Consider the following 18,258-nt stretch of genomic DNA (forward strand, 5'->3'; position numbering starts at 1 on the left):
TGATGAGGCCAAGCTTGAAGATATCATTGCCAAACACATTGGCATGGGGAGAGTTTCCTACTTTGCTATAAAACTTTGCAAGAGCCCTATTGCTAGCGCGGAATAAGAGAGCGCGACCACCGGCTCCAGCCCCCTCTACAGATGGTTCGGATAAAAAGTGAATATTAGTATAATGTATTAGTATAATGGCATATTAAGCATCTTTCTAAAATTCTCTACCAAGGTTGACAAAGGCCTTGACGTCAGCTGCCCATGGATGTTTCATGAACGCTGCTGCGCCAAAGAGTCCAATTTCCTCGCCATTATTGATATTGAAGATGACATTGTGCTTGACAGGATGGTGAATTAAATTACGGATCATCTATTATTAATAGAGAAAAAAAAAAAAAAAAAAAAAAACCCCCCCCCCGAGATATGTTAGTTTTAGAAGGTCATGGTTCTTATAAAAAGCATAGTTCAGGATTATAGAACAATCAGAGGTCTGTCATACCTCTAGGCAGACAACTACGCCAATGCCATCGTCTGTTGCACCATGTCCAATTAGAACAGAATCTAATAAAGTTGATAAGGAATTAAAGTTTGTTTAATTATGATCAAGCAAAGAAAAGGCAAAAGATGCAAATATTTTTTGCCAGTACAGATGTTTTCATCAGCATGCAGTGCAGCATTATTTCCTTTCCCTTCCCTCCTTCAAGGATAATTATAATGAAGGGAGAAATAAAAAAAGTTATGGGACAGTTGTGATAGTTTCATAAAATATTTAAGATCCAAGAAAGTTATTTTGCTCTCATGTCCCAAAATGGATTCGATGACTGGGATAAATATCTCCGGCAACGGAATTATGCTGACAGATGTTCATAATCTTCCCTCATTTGTCATCCTTTCTTTTTTTTTTTTTTTTAAACACATGTGCACATGTGTCAAATAAAGATTACTAGATTTTACTTGCCATAGTGAGCATCAACCACAACGGCCTCAGGATGGCCTTTCTTGCTGTTTTCTGCACGGCCTTCTGTGCCAACAACACGCACAAGAATATTGGATGATTCATAAAACTCAAGACGGGTCGAGTTGCTCAAGAAGTTTTGGGCCAATGTCATCTTGACATTGTCATCTGCAATCTCAACAATCCTGTTCAGCTGACGTGCTTCTTCCTGCAGATCCTTGACGGCCTTGACAAGATAATCATAAACACGCAAATTCTCATGCGAATTAATAGGGTGAGGTTGTCGAGCGATCTGTTCGAGATGTTTCCAAGCCCATTGAGCAGAGAAATCAAACGGACCAGTAGCATCTGCAACGGATTTAGGAGATGGAAGTGAAAGCCGCTTGTAGCTAACAATGCTACCAATGACCAAGTAGGACACAGCTATGAGCAAGAAAACACCGGCCATACGACGCCAGGACCCTTGATTGATAGTGGAACTAGCAGGCATCGAGCCACGTCCCAAATAAGGAGATTGACCGTTACGAAGCAGAGGAGACTCTTCTGAGGGTTCATCCTCGCTACTCCGCCTGGTTGGCCTGTCAGAACGAGAATTGGACTGAGCCATATCTCTGTTCTTGGACGGTTTGCGATTGTGAAGGGTCGACTATGTGGTGGTACCAGATCAGCAACCAACAGCAGATCAATTGCACGGGTAAAGATTTGACCAAGCCAGGGGAAACAGTTAAAAAAAGGGGGAGTGAGAGTGAATGAGGAAGAAAAAGAATATTACACCAATTTAGTGAGTGAGCGAGTAAGCCTGACACGATACAAGTAGAGTGTCAACTGTAAGAAAGAGGCAATGGATGAATCTTACCATGCATTCAAACGATGGACTGTGGTCAAAGAGAAGAATGAATGTCAAAGCATGAGGCCATGCTTCTTTAAATTTTTTATTTTTCTGCAGTAAAAGCAAAACTCAGTCTGGCCAATCAACAGACACGCGTATCTGTTGTGAGGGATGACCAGGGACAGACGAGCTTGCCACTTGCACTTCTTTCTTTCTCATTCATTTTTTTCTCATTAGAATAAATCAACTCCATTTCTTCAAAAAATATCTCCTTCGCTCAACGCGCTACTTTTCTCAATATGGCTATGGCAGTAAGTTAGCCAGTTTCACAACTCTGCCAAAGTCAATTTGCGTTATGATACATTACATCTTGACAAAAGTAATCCCGACCCATCACTTTTAGAACCTTTTTGGCTTCTCAGCCCCGGTGGACGTTGAAATCAACTTCAATGGTCAGGAAAAGCGAAAACAGATTGAGGCCAAAGTCGACAAAGACAGACGCGAGAAGTTTCCTCTTTACTTTGATGGAGAGACTGTTGCAGGCAAGGTAAAAAAAAAAAAAAAAAAAAAAAAAAAGCTCGCTGGAGCAAACATCTTCTCCTTCCCCTATCAATCATTCAGTAGCAGCAACCCCTCCTTCCCTTCTTTCTTTTTGAAGCTTACGACTTTATTCTTCTTCAGATCAATATTAGAGTCAAGGATGGTAAAAAAGTGGAGCACAATGGCATCAAGGTCGAGTTTGTTGGAAGCATAGGTATTATCACGCAGCAACAAAAAATCACTGGAGTCTAAAGCGATCGATACGATTAATTCTATCCGACGTCAAATGACAGAATCTTTTCTTTGTTTTTGTTTTTCAAAGAGCTCTTTTATGATCGTGGAAACCACTATGAATTCAGGACTATGCAACAAGAATTGGCTGTGCCTGGCGAGCTTCGCAATAATACAACATTCGATTTCGAGTTTAAGAATGTGGAAAAGCAATATGAAAGTTATCATGGCATCAATGTCAAGCTGAGGTAAAAAAAAAAAAAAAAAAAAAAAAAAAATACAAAAGAAACTAAAATCTTATGGATTCTCTAGATCAAAGAAGACTGAGGATAGTTGTTCTCATGATAACTTATCCTTGTAGATACTTTGTCCGTGTCACAGTTCAGCGACGATTGGCAGATGTGGTAAAGGAACAGGATATCTGGGTGCATTCTTATGTGATGCCTTCAGACGGCAACACTTCAATTAAGATGGAAGTAGGTATTGAGGACTGCTTACACATTGAATTCGAGTACAATAAATCAAGGTATATCCACAACATACTGTTCAACCTGATTTTGTAAAGCTTGTTCTTGGATGAAAGAAACCCGAACTGCAACAACACTATGTATAGCTGCTAAACTAAAATTTTATTTCGTTGAATAGATATCATTTGAAGGATGTTATTGTTGGGAAGATCTATTTCCTCTTGGTCCGCATCAAGATCAAACACATGGAGCTTTCTATTATCCGCAGGGAAACTACAGGTGCACCACCAAATCAATACAATGAGAGCGAAACCATCACAAAGTTTGAAATCATGGATGGTGCGCCTGTTCGTGGCGAAACCATCCCTATACGTCTTTTCTTAGGAGGATTCGAACTTACCCCAACGTTCCGAGACGGTAATAATAGCTACATGTGTTTATTTATTTTTTTTTTTTTCCAATGTTTCGTTCCACAGACATGTCCTAAAAATGTTACAATCCAATCGGGTTTTCCCATTAAAATAGTCAACATGAAATTCTCTGCAAGATATTATCTGAACTTGGTTCTGATCGATGAGGAAAATAGACGCTATTTCAAGCAGCAGGAGATTACGATTTTCCGTCGTCGAGGTAAACACCACGCGATTTTTTTCTGCAAGTGTCAGCCTTTGAACCTAAAATGTCCCATGTCACGCATTAACTTTTTTCTATTTCATCTATTGTTTCGTTTCAGATGATGACGAGATTGTGGATGACCAAGCAAAGATAGATCAAATTTAGAGAGTTCACCCCGTGTAAACTATGTCGCTATGCTTTATAAAGCTTCCATTCGAATACAATGCCAATTACAAAGAAAAAGTACAAGGGCTTTTCTTTTTGGATGTACTATATACGAACAACACACTATATCCAATAGACACGAACAATGTTTCCTCATCACCCATCATAAGATATAGAGGATCATGGCATTGGCTAGATCGATACCAACATATGAAACATACTCTGCGACAGTTTTCTGAATATCCTTGTGGTTCCGATACATGTCTGTCATCAAGACTGGGCGCAATGTATTGGAATTGGTCAGACAAAGGACCCCAGCTAGATCATATTGCGTCAAGTCCTTTGGATCTAAGCACCCTGGTGGAGGCTGCTTGATGGTCTCACGAAACACTCGCTTCATCTCCCGACTCTGTTTCTTTGCAGCAACTGCAGTTTCTTTCTCTGTAGCTTCCGACGCGCTCTTCTCGATACTTGATTCTGTTTCTGCTTCTATTCCTGTAGTGAGTTTACTCAATCGTTTCTTTTTCCGTTCGTTACCAGTACCTTTTCCGCTTTCACTTTCGTTATTGGAGTCCCGCGGAGCCTTGTTGTTGATCCCGTCTGAACCGCTGTCCTCATATTCATCTTCCCCATCTTCATCGACACTTTCCCATTCATCGGCATCCGTGCCATCGCTATCATTCTCAACTTCATCTTCGTCTTCAGAACTATCCGATGATGGTGAGCCCTTCTTCTTCTCAATGATTGTTTTCACCTTTGCCTCAAAAAGCGGATTCATTGCCGTTGGATGTTCAAAGCTAGTATAACGCTGCTCTCCAAGGACCTGCTGGCACTTTTTGAATTCAATCCAGTTATACGTTTCCTAAATAACAGTATTTGATGACGAGCGGGTTGTGTCAAAAATTGAGGCAGTGCCTTCTGGTATAATTATAAAGCAAGAAAAAGCGAAATCTGAAATGATGCTTACTGGATCCAAGAGGTACGAAGGATGAAACTGGCCCTTGTAAGTCATCTTTGGACAGGTGAAAATGTAAAAGCCTATAGTGGGATGCAAGTATATTATGTAGCATGATAAATTAAATAAAAAAAAGTCAGATATGGTTTGCTTCTCTTTGGTGTCGGCGATTTGGGGCTAGATTTAAGCAATTGCTGTTAAAAATTCGTACCCATGTAGTAATATTTAAGATTCTCATATCCAGGTTTTGTGTTCAATGTCTGAGCAAGCGCAATCTCTCTTTGGGCACTGTATTTCCCAAGTGATAAAACTGAGTAATCTGTGTCGTAGAAAAAGTAAACAGCTGATACGCACTCTGGTAATATGTCTATCACTGAAACCGCAATTAGCTTGTCATCCAGATAATAACATTGGTGGAAAGAACCAAATCCTGGGTCCTCTTCTGTCCAGTTCGATTCCTTTGAAGGCTTAATAAGTATGTATTGAATCGAATTCAGTACAAGTGCATATAGGGGATTTATAACAAGTGAACTAAAAAACAATTATTTTATATACCGTGAGAGGTGTCGAAACCAAAAAGTTGGTGAATCCTTTTGGTAGGCACCTGGATTTAGATTCATGATGGACTTCCTTTTGATATTTCGCATACAGGGCATACTTTTCTTCCGTAAAGGATGACGGTTCTAGTATGATCTAAATAAAAAAGAATAATAACAATAATAAGTGTCATATTAGTAGGCGAGTTTTTTTTTTTTTTTTTTTTTTTTTTCAGTTATGTTTTTGGACCACGGCTTGGGCATATATTCAATACTTCTTTTGTTATTACCTTCAAGCGATGCTTCCAAGAGCTGACCTCAGGTGAGTGAAGATATTCTGATAAACGGATACGTGTCCTTAGATCCTGAGGTGCATTCTTTGGGGGCTTCTTTTGTTTTTGCTTCTTAGAAGGTGTTGTTGATGCTGATGTGCCAGGTTCTTTAGGTGTCGATATTGGAGTAGACGCAGTTGGAATCAAAGTTGCAGCTGTTGATGATGTCTCTATTGAGTCTTTAGAAGATTCCTGTTTCTCTACCTCAGATCTCTCCGCTTTGCGTAAAGTAATATCCTTCTCAAAGCTATCATCACCTTCCTGGATATACGTATTGAATCGATTCACAATCTGACGTTGATGTTTCGATGCCTCAAATTCGTTTGCATTCAGCCTGTAAGAAGAGGAATAGAAGGAAAAGTTATTTTGAATATGTCAGAATGATAATATAAAGTACCAATTGATTGAATGCTAAAACTTCTCTCCGTATATTATTCTTTTTTTTTTTTTACCGAATGGTATATTGGGGACAACAGCTATCTCGGAGGTTAGGCTTGTAGAGATAACGTCCAGATCTAACGGTCCAAATTAAATGCATTGGAGATCAATTAGCTTTTATAATAGAGAAGGTGGAGGAGATACGCGCAGCATCAAAAAAAAAGAAAAAAAAAAAAAGAAAAAAGCTCTTACCGTCTCCAGCCTCGATTAATGAGTGCTTGGTAGTCCTATTGCAAAAGATGAACCGCCAACAGTGCGGTTGTACATATGAATATAGATATCATATGGCTGTTGTTCGATGACTACCATTTGAACATGATATCGTGGTCATTCATTACCTTTGGTGTCATGAGATGAGCAGACATTCCATAGGTACGTGAACCTGCAGAGGATTTGCAATAACCACAGGAGGATGGTCTTGCGTTATAAGGAGTTACGACACTGAAGTCGCGAAGCAACATCTTTAATGATGGGTCTTTAACAAGAAAATGAAGAAGAGAAAAGAAATGGCGAAGCTGTCTATGCAAATAGATCATAGTGACTCCGGCACAGCCTGTGTCCCAAAGTCCACACCTCCAAATGCGGCTTAGGCTTTCGCCTGTAGGGATGTGGCGTAGAATCTAGTGCAACTAGAATTGTAGGCCGGCTCGTCACAATTGTGTCAAAAAAAAAAAAAAAAAAAAAATCTATTTAAAGCAGTTTCTCAACAAGCCAACTTGGCGTTAATAGCCAAGTCACAGAAGCCAAGAGCTACTTCTCCTGGAGTCTAGGGCCAATAGGTATTAATTCTGGTATCAGGTGTGTGAAAGCTTGGGCATGTTGTACTGTTGGATACTCTCCATTATTCGAAGGAAGCTACATTAGTTCTTTATTTATTGAAAAGAGCTATGAATAGTTCACGAACGATCCTCAACGAACTGCATCTGCATATTGATGTGTCCGTTACTACGGAGACCAAGCCACTTGGGAAGATTGTAGTCTTTGGGTCCCTCACGGCCTGTGTTAAAGACATTTGTCAAAGAGATGGAAGTGTCGCCAATCTTGTCATTACGGAATGTATCCTTATCAACAACACGGACATGCAGTTTGTCTTGGCCAGGACGAACATAGAAGCAAAAAGTCTCGTCGAAGACAGGGTTGAGGCCCTTCGTGTCCTTGGATCGGTGCTTGTATGATTTTTCAAGCCACATCTCAATAAATGGATCCGACTTGCCAAACCAATCCTTGTCCTTCAGATTGGTGGCACGGTTCAACTTGACGTAGAGCTGACCCTTGTGTTTGGAGGCTTGGATAGTGGGGTCGAAAGCAGTGTCAGAAGTGCTTCCAAGATCCATGCAGCTGGTGTCTGCTGAAGAAGATACAACAGCAACGGCGGCAAAGACAGGAGCAATGATCAAAGCGGACAAGGTAAGGAGCTTCATGGTTTAGTTGGGATATGAGCAAATGATACTTTGACAAACTGCGTCTTCACAGACCTTATATCTTTTTTTTTTTTTTTTTTTTTTTTCCAAGAGGAACCCATTGAGAAGCATTTGATACCCTGGGTCTTTTTCTAAGACCAATGTTTTGGCGAGATAGACAGAAAAGACACTCATTCTGCTACATCCTGACTTGGATCCAAGCCATGAGATGAAACTGTTGTTATAATTATAGTTATTTCTATGTGAAACGTGTTCCAATGCATCATTTTACGCGTATCTTTCTCTCTGAAAGCCAAACTACTTTGGATCCATTTGTCTCCAATAAATCTCTCATTTTTACATTTAAATGGAGAGCAAATTACACGTCCTTTCGAGTAAAAATCAACATTAACTCAATTGCCCACTCAACAACTAACCTGTAAAAATCAGTCTGCTTTACATCCTTTTTTCCCCTTTATACTTCGCTCCACTATGCGTTTTAAAACCCTTATCGCCATCTTCCTTATGCCTGTCGCTGTCATGGCCGCTACAATCCCAGTAGTCAAGACCGATGTCGAAGCCAGTGGTGTCAACATTTTGGCCACCAAGAAGGGTCAACTCTATGTCAAGTTGAATCGTGCAAACAAACTCACCAATAAGGACCGGGTAAGCAGAAATGACCCTTTTATCGAGATGTGGCTCGAGAAACCATACAAGCAGCGCTCCAAGGACACCAAAGGCCAAGATCCGGTTTTCGATGAGACCTTCTGTTTTTATGTCCGCCCTGGCCAGAACAAGTTGTATGTCCGTGCTGTTGATAAGGACACATTCAGTAATGATAAGATTGGGCAGACTACCATTTCTCTGGATCAAGTAATGGCGAGTGGCGAGAGCCCTGCTCAAGATTACAAACTCCCCAAGTGGTTCGGAATCTCTGACAACGGCTCTGTCAATATCCAGCTGAAGTTTGTTGAAGACAAGTCTGCGTAAAAAAATCTCATCATATGCTTTATAAACTCTACAGCTATCCAGCCAATATTTGGATTTAATAAAGGAAGATTGCATATCAAATTAATAGACGAATGGAACCTAGTGGATTGCTCATTCCTTATTTATTTTTATAATGATATAAATGTCCCAGTTCAACGGCAAACAAAGACTTTTTTTTTTTATTTTTTATTTTTATTTTTTTATTTTTTTTCACCAATAGAACACATCAATGTGATGGTCGCCTTTGGGGAACAAAATGTTCAACAAAAGACGAGTCGATTCATCCCTGATAAGGACATCACCATATGCCTCATTCAACTCTGTCAATGAACGCAAGCCTGTGACTAAGGGTGTGAATGTAAGCGGCATGAAACCTGCACTGAAAATTAACGGCGCCTCTCCTTCCTTTTCCCAAGCCAGTCTCTCCTCAAACAACTTTTCAGGCGATGGTTTGGCCCAGTCCTTTGCATCCTCAATTTTGCCATCCTTGAAGATAACTTCCAGTCCCTTTCCACTAGATCCTTCAACTTTGCGGTAAAAATCAAGTTGCAGCCGACCATTCACACCAGCCAGTGCAGAGTTGGCAAGACGTTTCTCCAATTCTGGAGCAACCTTCTTAATGAAGGCTGAATAACTGAGAATACGAGTATATACTCTGAAACCTTGCTCATAGCTAGGCTTACGCTTAAGGCTCTGGCCAAGAAGGAGGCTCAGAGGATGTCGCTTGTGCAAGCTATATGCAAGCTGGAACGGCGCTTCTTTTTTCTCGTCTTTTTCGGTAGGAACCGATGTATTCCCGCTGGTTGCGGCTACAATCGATACGATGGGACCACTTGGGGAAGCAGTGGATTCCGGTTCAGCTTCTTTAATTCCTTCGTCCGATGGCTCCTTGTCACTTGCCAACGCGGCCTCACGTTCTTTAATAATCAGGGCCTGACGTTCCTTGGTGATATCAAAGAGCTGCCTAAGAACTGAATGCCAAGTCTGAACATAGGAAACTTCTTGTTCATCTAAGGCCATAGCCTCCAACTGGGCCCCGAAGAATCCATTGGATAGCACTGTGAATCCAACAGGCTTTTTAGATGCCGCGTCAATGATGATCCGAGTGTCACGATCTCCATCGAATCGGTTCTGTTTGATCTCAAATACATCATGTATAGTGTACCGCCAGTATTCGGGACTGTAATGAGTACCGACCGTTGCGTTCAAATGCATGTTGGCAGGTGTACTGAGACGGTTTAAAAATGGAAGATCGTCCTTGTTAGCAACGCGGAGGATGTAGGGTTCTGACTTGCCTTTGGCAAGCGTGGGAACAACACTGGTGCTCTCGATTTTAGCATTTGGCCTAACAAGTAGGCCATACTCATATCCAAATTGACTATCATCATGTGGGAAAAAGGGTACAAAAAGTTATGAGGGATGTAACTTTAAATAAAATGTCTCAATTATCAGGATGAGTGAGAAATCTTACCGATAAAAATGTGCAATACCAGGAATCAACTGGAGAACATCGCCTCGAGCGTCTGATTCAGGGTGGACCAGCTCAAAAAGGAGCTTTCGGATAAGTCCCTTATTGCGATATTCCTGGCAAGAGCACATGCCATAATTTATCAATGAAGAAAATAAATATAAATAAATAAAGACAACAGTCGAGCTGTTACAAATACGTTTTTAAGAAAAAAAGGGTGCTTACAGGGTCGGTCGCAATCAATTCTGGTTTGCCAAAAGACAAATCCACAGATCCATAGAATGCTCTCACTCGATGCAAAGATACACATGCTACAATCGGGTTCTTGCCATTCGAACGCTTAGTATCCTCGACAAGTGCGTAGTCATGTTCACTCATAACAGCTGATTTTCCACTCAATAATCGTCTCTAAACGATTAGAATCACAGCGGTTTGCTATCGTCAGGAATATCACCCAATTGTTCTCCGTATCGTGCGCCCGTGGCAAAACAAAAAATAAAAAATAAAAACAAAACCGAATAGTTCCTTACTGCGGCTGCAATCACAAACTGATTGGGACCGGGGATTCTATCAGTAGGATGGGGATCTCCAACAGGAAGCCACTAATAAAATCGAGAGATTTATGACGATCTTATTATTAATCATGATATTAAAAAACCCCTGACCTTGATCTACATAAATTAAGAACGTCGTGATTTTTGTTGAGTACCCTGAAGCATTCACCAAGGAGTTTTCCGACATTTTCAGTATCATCCTTGGTGGACCAACGAAGTATGAGTCCGTCACCGATATCGATGGTTTTACGCTGCTCAGTTGGAAAGTGTAAAGAGCCCATGTTGGAAGTGAGATGGAGAACGTTATGCCCTTACGAATGACGATGATAATTAAAAAGAAAATGTAAGTGAACAACGAAAACAAACAAGACAAGATGAGGTTCTGTGGAAGAAGAAGGAAAAAAGAAGGAACAGAACCAAACAAGGCTGCGGATCATTATTTATGTTGGTAACCAAGCTAATTATCGCTTCCTAAAAAGGTGAACAAGTTGGCACATTCTTGGCAAACACTGGTGTTTTGTTGCGAAGCTCTTTCTATCAACTGCAACGCCGAGACAATTTGTTTATTTATATACAATGTTCTATAGTAGAGATCTGCCATGTATGGTATGGTAGACGCGCTCTATATATTACTTGTACGAAGATTACACAAGGCTTGAAACTGTCTAGGCATCTCGACATCGACTCCAAGACCGATATATTTATCTAGGTTTCTAGCAATATCCTGAGGGAACGGCCACTCCTTGGGATTGCTGACAGAATCAAGTCGAGCCATCTGGGATGGCTTCAACGTGAACTCCAATGCGTTCAGGTTATCTTCCAACTGCTCCAAGGTACGAGCACCGATCAAAGGTGACGTGATGCCAGGCTTTTGCAATATCCAGTTCATTGCCACTTGTGCGGGTGTTCTGTTACATTCTTGAGCAATGGCCTTGACCTCGTCCAAGATTCTCCAGTTTCTGTCGTGTTTGAAGTGGCTGTCCACCTGGCCTTTGCGCTTACTATCCTTGTTTTTCTGTTCGCGCGAATGCTTTCCAGTGAGGAATCCTTCAGCAAGGACAGACCAGGGGATAATTCCAATACCCATATCCGCACACATGGGCTGAATATCGGACTCGAGGGAACGGTTCAAAAGATTATAGCGTGTTTGGAAGCCAATGAACGGTGTCAATCCGCGTAGATCAGCCATTGTGTTGGCAGCTATTGAAATGTAAGACAAACCCATATGATCCTTAGATATTGTTCATCAAAGCAAATAACAACAGTCAACAATAATAAAGAAAAAGACAACTACAACATACAAGAAACCACCCAGCTGGGAGTGTCGCTCACAGCAACATAGAGAGCTTTCCCTGCACGGACAACATCGTCCAAGGCCCGCATGACTTCGTAAATGGGGATTCTATACTCCCAGAGGTGGACATAGAGGATGTCCACGTAGCCCACTCCCATACGCTTCAAACTACCATCCAAGGTCTCTACTAGATTTTTGCGATGGTTGCCACCTGGAGAGTAAAACAATAGCATCAATCGTACAATGTTTAATTCATAACGACTCACTTTAAGTGAGAGAACTAATGATAAAATCCACGTCATTCACATTACCAGCATTGGCATTGGGATGACTATATCGACCTGCAAGAGTCTCATTCGACGCTGCATTGACTGTAAAGGAGATTAGTACACGGAAACAGAAAATGAAAGTTGTCTGAACAAGATGGCATGCTTATGCTTACTTGTGTACTTTGTGGCGACCACACACCCGCTTCTCTTGCTAGAAATGTATTCTCCCAAGAATCTTTCCGAATCACCATTTGTGTAAGTATTGGCGGTGTCAAAAAAATTGCCTCCTCTTTCGTAGTAAGTATCGAATATTTTTCTACACGCTTCCTTATTGTTACCATAGCCCTAAAAAAGCACCCATTCGTAGTGATGGGCGTCTAATAGTAAATAGCAGGCCTATCTTGTCGAAGCATACTACATTTACCCATTCTTCTCCAAAGGTCTATATTGAAACATGGAAGAGGTTATTATAGGCTTGATGAAAGAGATCGCTCACAGAAAGCAAAAAAAAAAAAAAAAAAAAAAAAACCAAATGCCTTTTTAAAATTACCAGCGTCCCGAGCGCTAAGGGACTGACCCGAAGTCCAGATTTGCCTAAAAGCACATAGCTATCCAATGCTATCAGGGTCTGATCGATAGATGAGTTATCAGAAGTATCCTTCATACTGATTGAATGTTAAGATGTTATTAGGAAAGGAAAGAAAAAAAGGAAAAAAGAAAAATAGCGGAAGGAAAAGAGGAAGATAGAGAAAGGTGAACAAACAATAAAAAGTAGTTGAACCGAGAACCGAAACATATTCTCCCTCATGCGGTCCCATTCATTGGCAAGTGAAGAATCATGGTCAGATAGTAAGCATTACATTTCATAACGAAAGTCAACGTGTAGACGATCTACTGACATGCAATCTATCCTGTTACTGTTTATTCATACGGGCTTTTTTTCCCCTCTGCACAGTAACGTTTCCTTTTTTCTTTTCTTCTTTACTATTTTCATTTTGTCATAAAGATACGCAGACCATGACTGCCGTCGTCTCAACAAACTGCCCTGATCTTCAATTCGTTGCCCGCGGAAAAGTCCGTGATCTCTACAGAGTCGACGACCACTCACTCCTTTTTGTCGCCACCGACAGGATCAGTGCTTTCGATGTGATCATGAACAATGTAAGAACCGCGAATGGGTTCATGACAAAACAAACCTTATTGATCTGATCAGAAGAAACGTGTCCTCCGCTGTATTTTTTTTTTTTTTTTTTTTTTCCTTGAATGCATACACTCTGACTCACCCACTTAGTTCACAATTGATAATTTGAATTATCTCTGGGGGAAAATTACAGGGAATTACCAACAAAGGCAAGCTTCTTACAAAGATCAGCGACTTCTGGTTCTCATATCTCAAGGATGTTGTACCCAACCATCTGATCACCGCCAACTTTGAAGAGATGCCTGATAAAGTCAAACAGTACCGTGATCAACTCGAAGGTCGATCCATGCTTGTTAAGAGTCTGCGTGTCCTTCCCATTGAATCAATTGTCCGAGGGTACATCACTGGCAAGTGAACGAATAACTTTTTAAGAATGTTTAAAACAAATACCAGCCAGTCAAACTAACCAATTTTTTTTGATTTCTACAGGTTCTGCATGGAAAGAGTACAAGGAGAAGGGAACTGTGTGCGATATTGCTCTTCCTGAAGATATGCAGGAAAGTCAAGCATTCCCCAAGCCATTGTGGACACCAAGTACCAAAGCCGAAATCGGCGATCATGATGAAAATATTCACCCAAGCAAAGCTGCAGCCATCATTGGTGAGAAGCATGCTGCCGAAATGGCTAGGGTCTCTGTTGAGCTCTACACCAAGGCTCGTGACTATGCTTTGGAGCATGGAATTATCATTGCCGACACCAAATTTGAGTTTGGTGTCGATGAGAACGATAATCTTTACTTGATCGATGAGGTCTTGACACCAGGTAAAGAACTTGACTGCCAATCTCCATATCAAAAAAAAAAAAAAAAAAAAAAAAAAAAATCTCGGTGGCATTGCTCAATATTTGGTAAAGCAACCGATCCTATAATATGTAACATCGTTCGTTAATGCTACATTGCGATGTTTAATGTAATTAGATTCTTCCCGCTTCTGGCCGGCTGCATCTTATAAAGTTGGAGCTAGTCAAGACAGGTATAATAATTTATCGCAGGAAAAAAACACCATGTGTGAGAATACATCAGTCGTTAGTATCGCTCACTCATATCTTTTTAACTCCACCTATTTTAATGATAGTTTTGACAAGCAATATATCCGTAACTACCTTGAATCAATTGGATTCGACAAGACCACTGGTATCACTCTTCCTGAGCATGTAGTCACCAACACAATGGCCAAGTATCAAGAAGCATATAGGTTACTCACTAGCAAGGACGTGCAGCTCTAGAGATTACTAAATAGTTCGAATAAATTATTGCCTGGCTTTCATTAACAATACAAACTCGATCCAAAATACGCGAAATAGGTGAATATGTACGATTATCAGGAAGTTTTTTTATTTTTTTTTATTTTTTTTTTTTTTTGAAAAACCTCTGAAAATAGCTCTTATGCAGCATATATAATGGTTTATCAATCAACATGAAAGTTTACACTTTTGTTAAGAGATCGATGGTTATTTAATGACCATACTGAGAGAAACCCCATACTAGCTGGACCACGGTTTACTCTATTGTTCCAAGCGCAAGCAAGATGTTTATGCACAGAGATGTGATGGCTGGCCACAACATAGCCAACGTCGTCCGCGGATATTAACAGCTACCCCTCTACCTTCAGCTGATAGACAAGGTTGGAGCATATCCATGGATGAGAGGCAGTTGTTCAGCGCGCGTCAAATGTCGAGCACTATTCGAGGCTGAATAGGGATCAAGAAACCGCGAGAAAATCCATCACCGAAGCAACATCTATGACGTATTTTGAGAGAGGTTTGTGTTATACTCCAAATACGTATGTTCAGTACATGTACTGTACATCAGTACGGGTCATTGGAACTTGGGACACTAATTGGCGCGATTCTCACGTGATCATGCTGCTTTACCACGCATCAAGGGTGGAAGAACTCTTTTACGTGTCATTGAGCTTTTTGAACGCAGTACGATTCGTTATTTTTTATTTTTTATTTTTTTTCCTCACATTCTCATAATTATAATAAAGATGTCAACTGGAGAATTACCACTGGAATATATCCTTCGCCGCTCTGTGACAGATGGTTTTGTTCAACGGGACGACCCTGAATTAGAACGATTAAGACATTCAGGCACTACGAATACAGTGAGGAAAGGAGGTTCTTTTGGATATGACGGTGGTCTTGACAGTGAAACCGACAGCAGTGACGATGCCAATCATTCTCAGAAGAAACTGCCATTATCAAGGGATCCTTCTATATATTATCAAAAGATTGGTCTTGCTTCTACTACTAAACATGTCTCACCCAACACAAAGGCAAATGCAAAGGCAGCAGCAGCAACGGTCGAAGGATCTTATGTCTTCAATACCATCAACAACCGTCGCAATTCACAGACCTCTAGATTATCTGCTGGCATTAATGGATCATTAAGTTCACATTATCGACCACCACCTCGAGGTTATGGTCTGACCGAATATTCAACATCTGAGGAAGAGGAAGAAGAAGAAGAAGAGAAAGATCAAGACAGTTTTACAGATGAGGATGAATATTATTTTACAACAGACAGTGAAGACGAGGCTTCCCCTGTAGTACCAAATCGTACTGCAAAGTCAGGAGCACTTCCTGGTCCTGTAGATCGTAACAAGCTGGAGCTAGCTCACTATGTAGCACATATTACTGGTCGAATGGATCCATGGGATCTCAAGTTACAACAATTACAGGAAGAGGGAAAGGTACGACTAGGAAAACAAATGGCAGAAAAAAAAAGAGTCTCTTTTATGTTGCTATGACATTCTTGAAGGAAAGTACACATTGAAAAATCTTCTCATCTGAAAAACAACAACAACAACAACAATCTATTATTACATTGCACAGGAAATTGCACCACGGATTGCAGAAAAGATCACACAAGATTTCAAGCAACTTGATACGAACCATAGTAAGACAGCTGGAGTTTATAACATATCAGGAGACCATCAAGATATTGCACAGCGACTTAAAGCTATGACATTGGAGACTGAGGCGATTAAAGAACAACGAAAGAAGGAGATTGATGCTAGGAACCAAGCTATGACGGAGGTTAGTAGAACTCAGCGCAAGCATATTTATTTTCTATGTGGGAAGCCAATGAATGAGCGTACGGGGATAAGGCGGATAGAGCATAATATACTTACGATACAATCAAATGACTTTTTTATCTTTTATTTTTAATTTTTATTTTTATTTTGTTTTATTTATTTATTTTTTTTATTTTTTATTTTATTTTATTTTATTTTAATTTATTTCATTTTATTTTATTTTTTATTTTATTTTGTTTCATTTTATTTTATTTCATTTTATTTTATTTTATTTTTTTTGTTCGGTATGATAGCAAATTGAAGCATGCTTGGCTCAAATCAAGGAGGAGAGAGAAACCGCGATTCGAATTCGTGAGCAGGCACTCAAAGAAGAAAAGGAGGCAAAGGAGAGGGTTGCTAAAGAAGCTGAAGAGAAAAAGAAGGCAGAGGCAGCAAAGAAAGAGGCTCAAGTGAAGGCGGCTGCGGATGCTGCTGCTGCTGCTGCAGAAAGTGCCAAGAGGGCTGCGGTAGCGGCAGCAGAGAAAGCCTCTGCAGAATCCAGTGCTATCTTTGTAAGCGAAGCAGCTAGAGAAGAATATGGGCGCTACTCCCAGATACTAGAGCACATCAGGACCAAGGTCTTGCCTACAGTGACGAACAATCCTGCTATAAAGAAATTCTGTTTTGGGGCTCGACGAGATATTGTGGCCTCTATTGGTCAACTTATTAACAAACAAGAAGAGGTCTATCGTGTTGTAAGTTGCCCATTATGTGAATATGAAAAAAGCTTTGGCCTTTTTGATACTTGGAAGATACTGTTGGGGCTCATTTTTTTTTTTTTTTTTTTTTTTTTGCTTCTATTTCTTTTCTTTAGGCGACGGAAATTAATAACTATTTCAAAAAGACTATGAGCAACAGTCAGGATGCCTACTTTTGGGTGCTGAACTGTACAGCCAAGAAACTTGTCGTATGTCCTGTAAAACTTTACTGCTCTATTATCCCATTCCTTCCTTTCTACTTCTCTCTTTTTTCTTGTTAATTTTTTTTTATTTTTTATTTTTTTTATTTTTTACCCCGCTGGCTACCAATCAGAAACAAGCAGAAACAGAAGCATTAGTCAAGTCGGCGCCTACATTCCCACTGGCGTATGTTGCTGTACTGCTGTTCATGGATCACCCACAGTTCTTAGATGTGCTTATGTCCCGCTTTGCAAAAAAATGCCCTTATGTAACACCGATATACATCCAAAAGGGTCCGGTATGTGGAAGCTTTATTTTATTTTATTCTTTTTTATTCTTTTTTATTTCATGAATTAACCATGATGTTTTGCTCTTTATATATACATATAATATCTGCAACATATAAAAGAATGATACATCGGATGAATTTTTGGCAAAGCTAGGGTATAAGAAGAGTGGGAAAGGTTTCGAATCTGAGGCTCAATACAACGCTAGACAATGCGCAATGTTTACGCTTTATTGTGCAATTATGCAGACTACGCCAGCAGGTAATGCATGGAGCAAACTCTTCTAATATTAAGTTATATCTTATTCTTATCTTTATTTATTTATTTATTTATTTATTTTTTATTTTTTATTTTAATAGTCGGTAGAAACATTCATTCGATGTCGCATGCATGGACCTGGATGGCGCGCATTTTGAATATGCCACCTCGACCTATTACTCCATCATTGATCACGGTTTTCTTGGAAGTTTGTGGAAACAGCTACCTGAGTAATTATAGACAGCAAGCTCATAAAGTTCTTCGACTGCTTAAAAATGAATTTATTGCTATGGTCCCAAAGCAAGGAATTGATGGAACCACACGACTTTTAACCTTATTGGAAGACTATGCAAAAAGTGGTGGCCAAATCCCTATAGCAGAAGGTCGTAATTTTGACCGCTAGGTGATACCACAAACTTTAATAAAGTTTTTTTTTTTTTTTTTTTTTTTTTTTTTTTTGAGGGGGATTTTAATTTATTTACGGAAAGACTATGAAGATGTGAAAAT

The 18,258-nt window shown here is 40.1% G+C and overlaps 9 protein-coding genes across 9 annotated transcripts; 4 read left to right on the plus strand and 5 right to left on the minus strand.

The window, feature by feature from the left end:
• Positions 1–84: 84 nt before the first annotated feature.
• BCR41DRAFT_356374 (hypothetical protein) lies at positions 85–1,827 on the minus strand. The gene is made up of 3 exons (XM_022024638.1): positions 950–1,827; positions 491–552; positions 85–361 (listed from the first exon to the last, which is right to left on the minus strand). The coding sequence occupies exons 1-3, from the start codon at positions 1,551–1,553 to the stop codon at positions 206–208; spliced, it is 822 nt and encodes a 273-aa protein (XP_021879890.1). The 5' UTR covers positions 1,554–1,827; the 3' UTR covers positions 85–205.
• A 247-nt stretch (positions 1,828–2,074) lies between these two features.
• BCR41DRAFT_371859 (putative PEP8-vacuolar protein sorting/targeting protein) lies at positions 2,075–3,793 on the plus strand (the record flags this gene model as incomplete). Its single annotated transcript, XM_022026637.1, has 8 exons — positions 2,075–2,086; positions 2,179–2,322; positions 2,457–2,529; positions 2,638–2,794; positions 2,908–3,072; positions 3,192–3,430; positions 3,539–3,643; positions 3,747–3,793. The coding sequence occupies 8 exons, from the start codon at positions 2,075–2,077 to the stop codon at positions 3,791–3,793; spliced, it is 942 nt and encodes a 313-aa protein (XP_021879891.1).
• An 8-nt stretch (positions 3,794–3,801) lies between these two features.
• Positions 3,802–6,569, minus strand: BCR41DRAFT_356376 (arginine-tRNA-protein transferase). Its single transcript, XM_022024639.1, has 8 exons — positions 6,393–6,569; positions 6,247–6,281; positions 6,069–6,131; positions 5,575–5,950; positions 5,304–5,441; positions 4,960–5,215; positions 4,761–4,831; positions 3,802–4,655 (listed from the first exon to the last, which is right to left on the minus strand). The coding sequence occupies exons 1-8, from the start codon at positions 6,513–6,515 to the stop codon at positions 3,957–3,959; spliced, it is 1,761 nt and encodes a 586-aa protein (XP_021879892.1). The 5' UTR covers positions 6,516–6,569; the 3' UTR covers positions 3,802–3,956.
• A 396-nt stretch (positions 6,570–6,965) lies between these two features.
• BCR41DRAFT_279234 (C2 domain-containing protein) lies at positions 6,966–7,328 on the minus strand (the record flags this gene model as incomplete). The annotated part of the gene is made up of 1 exon (XM_022020211.1): positions 6,966–7,328. A coding segment is annotated over one exon (363 nt), but the record flags the coding sequence as incomplete, so codon positions are not given.
• Positions 7,329–7,994: 666 nt separating this feature from the next.
• BCR41DRAFT_308024 (C2 domain-containing protein) lies at positions 7,995–8,444 on the plus strand (the record flags this gene model as incomplete). The annotated part of the gene is made up of 1 exon (XM_022020888.1): positions 7,995–8,444. One exon carries the CDS (start codon positions 7,995–7,997, stop codon positions 8,442–8,444), a length of 450 nt encoding a protein of 149 aa, XP_021879894.1.
• A 210-nt stretch (positions 8,445–8,654) lies between these two features.
• On the minus strand, positions 8,655–10,873 carry BCR41DRAFT_387512 (hypothetical protein; the record flags this gene model as incomplete). Its single annotated transcript, XM_022027904.1, has 5 exons — positions 10,622–10,873; positions 10,443–10,514; positions 10,138–10,320; positions 9,916–10,028; positions 8,655–9,822 (listed from the first exon to the last, which is right to left on the minus strand). Exons 1-5 carry the CDS (start codon positions 10,745–10,747, stop codon positions 8,655–8,657), a joined length of 1,662 nt encoding a protein of 553 aa, XP_021879895.1. The 5' UTR covers positions 10,748–10,873.
• A 215-nt stretch (positions 10,874–11,088) lies between these two features.
• On the minus strand, positions 11,089–12,722 carry BCR41DRAFT_338175 (aldo/keto reductase; the record flags this gene model as incomplete). The annotated part of the gene is made up of 6 exons (XM_022022104.1): positions 12,580–12,722; positions 12,445–12,471; positions 12,203–12,374; positions 12,072–12,131; positions 11,768–11,971; positions 11,089–11,666 (listed from the first exon to the last, which is right to left on the minus strand). Exons 1-6 carry the CDS (start codon positions 12,691–12,693, stop codon positions 11,089–11,091), a joined length of 1,155 nt encoding a protein of 384 aa, XP_021879896.1. The 5' UTR covers positions 12,694–12,722.
• Positions 12,723–12,976: 254 nt separating this feature from the next.
• BCR41DRAFT_423232 (phosphoribosylaminoimidazole-succinocarboxamide synthase) lies at positions 12,977–14,509 on the plus strand. Its single transcript, XM_022030268.1, has 5 exons — positions 12,977–13,190; positions 13,364–13,577; positions 13,660–13,992; positions 14,147–14,201; positions 14,304–14,509. Exons 1-5 carry the CDS (start codon positions 13,047–13,049, stop codon positions 14,452–14,454), a joined length of 897 nt encoding a protein of 298 aa, XP_021879897.1. The 5' UTR covers positions 12,977–13,046; the 3' UTR covers positions 14,455–14,509.
• A 634-nt stretch (positions 14,510–15,143) lies between these two features.
• Positions 15,144–18,159, plus strand: BCR41DRAFT_387515 (GLE1-like protein-domain-containing protein). The gene is made up of 7 exons (XM_022027905.1): positions 15,144–15,923; positions 16,066–16,269; positions 16,562–17,002; positions 17,122–17,214; positions 17,340–17,504; positions 17,616–17,754; positions 17,853–18,159. The coding sequence occupies exons 1-7, from the start codon at positions 15,219–15,221 to the stop codon at positions 18,152–18,154; spliced, it is 2,049 nt and encodes a 682-aa protein (XP_021879898.1). The 5' UTR covers positions 15,144–15,218; the 3' UTR covers positions 18,155–18,159.
• Positions 18,160–18,258: the final 99 nt, after the last annotated feature.

Source organism: Lobosporangium transversale, assembly GCF_002105155.1.
Source record: "Lobosporangium transversale strain NRRL 3116 chromosome Unknown BCR41scaffold_26, whole genome shotgun sequence".
Classification (NCBI taxonomy): Eukaryota; Fungi; Mortierellomycota; class Mortierellomycetes; order Mortierellales; family Mortierellaceae; genus Lobosporangium; species Lobosporangium transversale.

Coding starts and splice junctions, on each gene's coding strand:
- BCR41DRAFT_387515 (XM_022027905.1), top strand. CDS start 15,219: ATGTCAACTGGAGAATTACCACTGGAATATATCCTTCGCCGCTCTGTG. Junction 16,270..16,561: donor GGAACCAAGCTATGACGGAG/GTTAGTAGAACT, acceptor TCGGTATGATAG/CAAATTGAAGCATGCTTGGC. Junction 17,215..17,339: donor GTACAGCCAAGAAACTTGTC/GTATGTCCTGTA, acceptor GCTACCAATCAG/AAACAAGCAGAAACAGAAGC.
- BCR41DRAFT_423232 (XM_022030268.1), top strand. CDS start 13,047: ATGACTGCCGTCGTCTCAACAAACTGCCCTGATCTTCAATTCGTTGCC. Junction 13,578..13,659: donor TGTCCGAGGGTACATCACTG/GCAAGTGAACGA, acceptor TGATTTCTACAG/GTTCTGCATGGAAAGAGTAC. Junction 14,202..14,303: donor GTTGGAGCTAGTCAAGACAG/GTATAATAATTT, acceptor TTTTAATGATAG/TTTTGACAAGCAATATATCC.
- BCR41DRAFT_356374 (XM_022024638.1), bottom strand. CDS start 1,553: ATGGCTCAGTCCAATTCTCGTTCTGACAGGCCAACCAGGCGGAGTAGC. Junction 553..949: donor TGTGGTTGATGCTCACTATG/GCAAGTAAAATC, acceptor CAACTTTATTAG/ATTCTGTTCTAATTGGACAT. Junction 362..490: donor GCGTAGTTGTCTGCCTAGAG/GTATGACAGACC, acceptor TATTAATAATAG/ATGATCCGTAATTTAATTCA.
- BCR41DRAFT_356376 (XM_022024639.1), bottom strand. CDS start 6,515: ATGTTGCTTCGCGACTTCAGTGTCGTAACTCCTTATAACGCAAGACCA. Junction 5,951..6,068: donor TGTCCCCAATATACCATTCG/GTAAAAAAAAAA, acceptor CTCTTCTTACAG/GCTGAATGCAAACGAATTTG. Junction 4,832..4,959: donor TCTTAAATATTACTACATGG/GTACGAATTTTT, acceptor ATCCCACTATAG/GCTTTTACATTTTCACCTGT.